General features: G+C 39.5%; 1 protein-coding gene across 1 annotated transcript; it reads left to right on the top strand.

The window, feature by feature from the left end:
• Positions 1-5,125: 5,125 nt before the first annotated feature.
• On the top strand, positions 5,126-6,028 carry LOC126767088 (piggyBac transposable element-derived protein 3-like). Its single transcript, XM_050484696.1, has one exon. It carries the CDS (start codon positions 5,126-5,128, stop codon positions 6,026-6,028), a length of 903 nt encoding a protein of 300 aa, XP_050340653.1.
• The last annotated feature ends 267 nt before the right edge of the window (positions 6,029-6,295 follow it).

The raw sequence follows: 6,295 nt of genomic DNA on the forward strand, positions 1-6,295 counted from the left end.
ATAGTAGGCATAAATTTAGTTACGGATTTTTAGGCAAATTGAAGCTTGAATACTGATACCGATACTGGATTTAGGCGCGCTGATTCACGAAGTAAATTTTCAAGGTCAGCAAAAGCAGAAGACCTTGTGCTCATATTTGGCTCCCTCAAAATAAGATTATACCTGGCTGATCAGTTAATAGTTATCGAAAGTGGTTAATAAAATCAGCTCTGTTATCCGCGTTGGCTTGAAAATCCAAGACCACGTGCAGATGTCTGCAACATTCGAAAAGAAAGGGGCGTCAACATCAGTCTGATTCAAGCGAACTGGGTGAAAAAGAACGTGACCAAAGGGCTAAATAGCAGCAGCTACAACATTTCTTACAAACAAAATGAAGGTACACCAAGGGCTTGCATTATCATCAATAAAAATGTAACCGAATATTTTTGTTCTACCTAGTATCTACAGTGGTAAGAATGGAAGAAGAAAGAAGTAACTTCTTTCTTGACGAGCCACCAGTATTGCATGAAGGCTTTAAGCTCACTGGCATTTCCACTCCAGTTGTCCATTATTTTCCTACAGAAACGTTTTCCCCTTTCCCTATGGTTTCCCACCTCTATCACAAGCCCGACACAAAAAACTTGTGACTGATCAGGCATCAAACCTTAAATGGATATAGCTATTGCCCTTGAGAGCACCAATAGGTTTAAACGCATCAATTTTTCTTTTATTTACATTTATTTCAGTTTTTCCTTTTTGTCGCTTATGCTTTTCTTTCCTATTATATATTTTTTTCTTTTAGTTTCTGTGTTATCTTTTATTTTATGTCATTGACACTCTGAACACATAGAGGGCGACACGACATGACAGCACGACAGCGGCGTCGTGAAGCCTGCTACTTGAACATTTGTAAGACGGCAGCGATATAACAATGGCTGGCATTTACACGTAACAACAGAGCTTTCTATTTCATATGTACACAGGTTCATAGTTTGTCGTTCTGCATAATTTGGTTAAATTTTTTCAATTTTAATAAATAAATTAAACATGGTCAACGAGGACTATTTGAGGCCGGTTGTTAATATTGTGCGTATTGCCAATACGGTACATGAAGTGTTTCAGGAGCTCCATAGAAACTACCGAAGGTGGTGGGTTCGTCCTGTTAACAAGCCAAGAAGAAGGACTTTATAAAACTTGCATTAAGCAGCTTCAAGAAAAGGATGAGGAGCATTTTTTTAAAGCAACACGGATGAGCGTTGCTAATTATAATTTATTTTTGTCGTTACTAAAGCAACGACTAGAACGTTTTTCGAATAGAAAAGCAATTCAGCCCGGACTCGTTTGGCGGTAACATGTGAAATAATTATGAAACTGGCATACTTCAGCGCTTAACAATTTCATCACACAAGGATGTAGTTTCAATGTGATTTTTTGGACCTTCAAACTTGGAGTTTCAACACTTCGGAAAATAATATAAGATTGAAACATGTGACGCTATTTGGGATGAATTACATGATGTATATGCATTTGTCACCACCAAATTCACACGAACTTAGAAGCATTCAACCCCAACTCCGGCCTTGAAATTTCGGAAATTCGCCTAAAGTCGTGAAATTGTCTACCTAGCGCCTGAAATAGGCATCTCATGGCAAAATATATAAAACAAAAGTTATTTGTCACGTCATTTGCTACCGAAATGGTATATGTGATCATGGCGGTAGGACGAACCGTTCCCGAGATACGAGCGAAAAGGCGGCGCGCCACAGCACAAGGTGAAAATTGTTGCAGCTCTCAGCTAACCTGTATTGGTCACCCAGAACCCACCGCGTGGAGGTGGCTGCTCTTCGGGTTCCTCCCAAGCCCAACCCAACCAACCAACCATATGTCAGGCTTGTTTTAGTCTGAATCTGTGTCAAATTTATTGAGAAAATCAGATTTTGTACTAAACTTTGGCACTTGTTGCCTAGATTTCAGTGTAGAGCGTATAAAACGATCACGAGATTGGGGGCCAATAACTTTAGAAGATGCCTCTGTTACTAGTTTGACGGTTCTCTAGACTGCCACGGTGTGAGAGGGGAATTCACTAAATTTCCATACCTCTGCAGTGTCTTGTGAGTTCTTCATTAGAAACTGAACAAAGAACTGTTGGAACAGTTAAGGTAATAGTCTTCCAGTTAATCATATCCGTTCGTCAGTCATCATACTAAAGAGAATGTTTTCTGGAAGAGCAAAGAAAGCATTCTGTTGAATGGATGAATCAACAACCTTGCGCAGTTTAGCAGGTAAGTATCTCGACTTTTGAATTGCAGCATAGAAATGGCGCGAGCGATCTTTGATTGAACTGTTGAATCTTATTGAGAACCACAAAGGTGAGTAAACTGTAAGTATGTACTTGACCAAAATCTTTATTTCCTTTGTTGGTTTGTCAGTAGAAATGTATAATCTCAGAATTCTATTTGCACAGGTAAGCCAGCGAGATTTGCACATGTTACCTGGATGCATCGACGCTTAATCTGAGGAACATTGACCGGAAATAACAGTTCTGATATTTTATAGAGATAAGCTTGGTCTGTGCTAAGTTGGGTCGGGTTAATAACCTCAGAAAGTAATTGGCAGGACGGAAAACTTTCAAATTTGACAACAGGCAACTTCTCACAATCAGGGAGCAGTTTACCTATGTCGCCAGAGAATGTATTTGGACTCTTTGAGACACCATCCATGTGTTCGAAAAGAGCACGAAATGGAAGTTCGTTGAAATGTAGAAGACAAACAACCCACTGTAATGGCCTACGTATTCTTTCTTCTAGTTTCCGAATGATTCCACCTTTCAGTCTCATCCTCAGCTGACCCGGAAGGGGAGGTGACGTGGCCAAAGTAATGACAACCAGGTTCCGCTATAAGAGAAATATGTTCCTCTTTGACAGTGTCGCGGTAGTACTTTTCACCTTCGCTGACGTGTGTAGTGTATTGTCTTTGCGGCCGTCAAAATACAGCCCATATACAGAGTCAATACTTTCGGTGTTTTGGAGCTTAACTCCAACACTTTTTTGCCCGACTAATCTTGCATTTGTCAGTGACAAAGTTGGCCTCATCCTCTGTTATCAAACCTGCTTTTTTGGCATCCAGAAAAGCAGATGAAACAATCGAGGCCGCTGCTCTATCACTTACTCCAAATCTTTGCGCAGCTAAAGCAGTGTGTTCTTATACTAATGTGTTTTGTTTGGTTTTAGAGGATGGAAGAGAAAATTCATCATCAGCATCGTTTTTGGAAGAATCCATGTACGACGCACCTACATTGTTGTCGTCTGTATGAGAGTCTGGCTGATCTGAATGGTCACGTGTTCTAGCTGATACTTTTCTGGTAAGTGTTGATGTTGAATGACGTTTTGAAAGCTTTTCTTTACGTTCATTTTTCAATGTAATCGTTTTTGTTTCAGGTAGATCAACACTTCCAATGTGACCAATTCTTCTAACCAGAAGAAATGGTCCAAGAGAAATGGTTGTTCATTGATAGGAACTTTCCTTTCCTTTGGACAAGTGAAAGAAGAAAAATAAATGCATTTACAAGCAGCGATGTCAAATAATTTTCCAGCAGAAGAAACAAGGTCGTCTCTTTTAGAGCTCAAACCTATTGGGTTCCTTAAAAACATTTGTTTAAGAGTCAGAAATTTCTTATGGTATATGGTGAGCATTTGTACAACTCTGGTGTGTGAAACTATCGGAATAGATGACTTTTTGAAAGTATTTTTAACCTTTTTTGCAACTATTTCTGTAATCTCTTTACTCCTAGGTTCATAGTTGTCGCCTCGGAGTCGCCCTATACGAAATCTTTTAAACTGATAACACAAAAGAACATCCTGGTAAGTAGGTAACTGGGACTCAGAGAGATTGTACGGATATATGCCAAACACAGGACATTTCTGTCTAAATTTAAATTTAGATACAGAGATTTTGAGTTCTGTGTTCTGTTGAGAGAATGTAAGTGATAGCACTCGGCGAAATCAACGACAAGAGTGAAGGAACTCGATGAAAAAATATTTATGTGGAGACCAGTCCGAACGTGTCGTATGGCGCAGGGAAATGAATGTATGTGATAGAACTCGGCGAAATTACCGACAAGAGTGGAGGAACTCGATGAAAAAATATTTGTGTGGAGACCTATCCGAACGTGTCCTTTGGCGTAGGTGAATGAATTGCGCTGTGGCGCGCCGCATTTTCGCTGGTATCTCGGGAACGGTTCGTCCTACGGCCATGATCACATATACCATTTCGGTAGCAAATGACCTAGTAAAGACTGGCCTGTCGAATTGCTTAGGAGCAATAGATGGGAAGCACATTCATATAACAAGCCCAAGAAATAGCGGACCTTTGTACTACAATTACAAGAAAACGTTTAGCATTGTATTAATAGCAGTGTGTGATGCTAGTTACGTGTTCACAAACATATGTAGACGTCGGGGCCCTAGGAAGCTAAAGTGCCGGTAGAATATTTGCCCGCTGTGCCTTTGGAAAGAAGTTCCTGAATGGCACTCTAGAAGTTCTTTGTGACACAAACTACATCGAATAGCTTTCCGTATTATTACGTCGGCGGCAGTGCATTTTCACAGAAACCGAATTTAATGCGACCATTTCTCGGCCGCTAGTTACCAGACGATAAAGACAAATTTAACCCATTCAGGACCAATGTGACGTAGACGTCACGACAGCATAGCCCTTCTTTATTTGCCGTAAAAAAAAAATGGCTGACGCAAATTTAATTTAAAATGCAACATAATCTCTTCGTAAGCGGTACGATCAAGTTTGCGTCAGTTGCAGTTAAGTTTTGCTTGTGAATAGATGCCTTGGCGTTAGTTTGGTTTTGTGTGTTTATCGAAAACAAGAAAAATGTCGAGAAGGGCAAAGGCCAAAAAGTAAGTATATAAATATTTTTTACTTGCGTGCAACTAAAAAAAATAATGTATGTAGTATTACTAACAAATATGTGTAAACAAATAGTGCGAAATAAAAACTTACAAGTTATTGTGTTTTACTAGTGTCTGGTTAAGTTTTTTATTGGTGTGACGTACACGTTACGTTGGTCCAAATACCCTGGTAGTACATATATTGATTTGTTTATATTATTAGATACTTCGAAAATACGGATGAAATGCTAGATTACCTAGAGAGTTTACAGAGTGACGATGAAGATATTGATAAAGTGTACCTAGAACCGCCCGATGAAGGTCAGGTGTCCGATGAAGATTCAGGGGAAGAAGACTGCGGCGGCACCATCGAAAATTTAAGCAAGAAGCAGTTGCAAGCGCCATATGAATTAGTGTGTACTACCAACGACGATGACATACCTGTAGATGATGCTCTGAACAACACGGATGACGATATTGCCAATTTAATTGAAGATGTTCTTCAAAATTCGTTTCAAAATATTGGAACAAATTTATTGACAGAATCTCCATCTTCCTCAATTCAACGACCACCAGAAATTCTGGAAGAAGAATCAACTATGCGTACGTCTAACAAAACTCCTGATAAAATTTCAGTATGTAGTAGAAGCAGAAAGAGACACAATACTTCGAAACGAAACGGTCCTCAAGCGAAAATACAAAAAGTGCGGGCACCACAGTTAACTTGGGTTGAAAGCATCGCTGGTAAATCAAAACCTTTTTTCCCTGAGCCAAATTACAAAGATTGTAGCGGGCTTTTTCCACATCAGCAATTTGAAAAGTTTATTGATGATGAGGTCCTACAGATGTTATGTGATGAATCCAATGCTTACTCGGTTCAAGTAGAAGGTCAAAATCCTAACATTACCATAAATGAGATGAAGGTGTTTATTGGTATTATGATTGTCACTGGGTATACATCTCGACCAAAAAAAAGAGACTACTGGTGCGAAGATTCAGATATGCTGTGCTCTATGATTAGCGAAAGCATGCGACGCAATAGGTTCGAAATCATTTTCCGTTATATGCACTTCAAAGATAACAGCTTGGAAGATCGGGGGGACAAAATTTGGAAAATCCATCCAATTACTGATGCAGTGAAAAGATAATGCCTCATAAATTTTCATCCTGAACAAGATCTATCTTACGATGAGTCTATGGTAGAGTATTACGGTCGACACGGTTGTAAGCAGTTTATTAGGGGAAAACCGTTGCGTTTTGGATACAAGATGTGGTGTCTCAATACGCCCCAAGGATACCTTGAAAATTTTTAGATGTACCAAGGCATTAATCCACGTATACCAGAAGAATATCCAAAAATGTACGGAAAGAACCCTGCGCCATTGCTTTCCATGCTTGATGATCTAAATGACGAA

Source organism: Bactrocera neohumeralis, unplaced genomic scaffold, assembly GCF_024586455.1.
Source record: "Bactrocera neohumeralis isolate Rockhampton unplaced genomic scaffold, APGP_CSIRO_Bneo_wtdbg2-racon-allhic-juicebox.fasta_v2 ctg3997, whole genome shotgun sequence".
Lineage (NCBI taxonomy): Eukaryota > Metazoa > Arthropoda > Insecta > Diptera > Tephritidae > Bactrocera > Bactrocera neohumeralis.

Excerpts from the sequence above, each read along its gene's own strand:
- LOC126767088 (XM_050484696.1), top strand. The coding sequence starts at position 5,126 with ATGCTAGATTACCTAGAGAGTTTACAGAGTGACGATGAAGATATTGAT.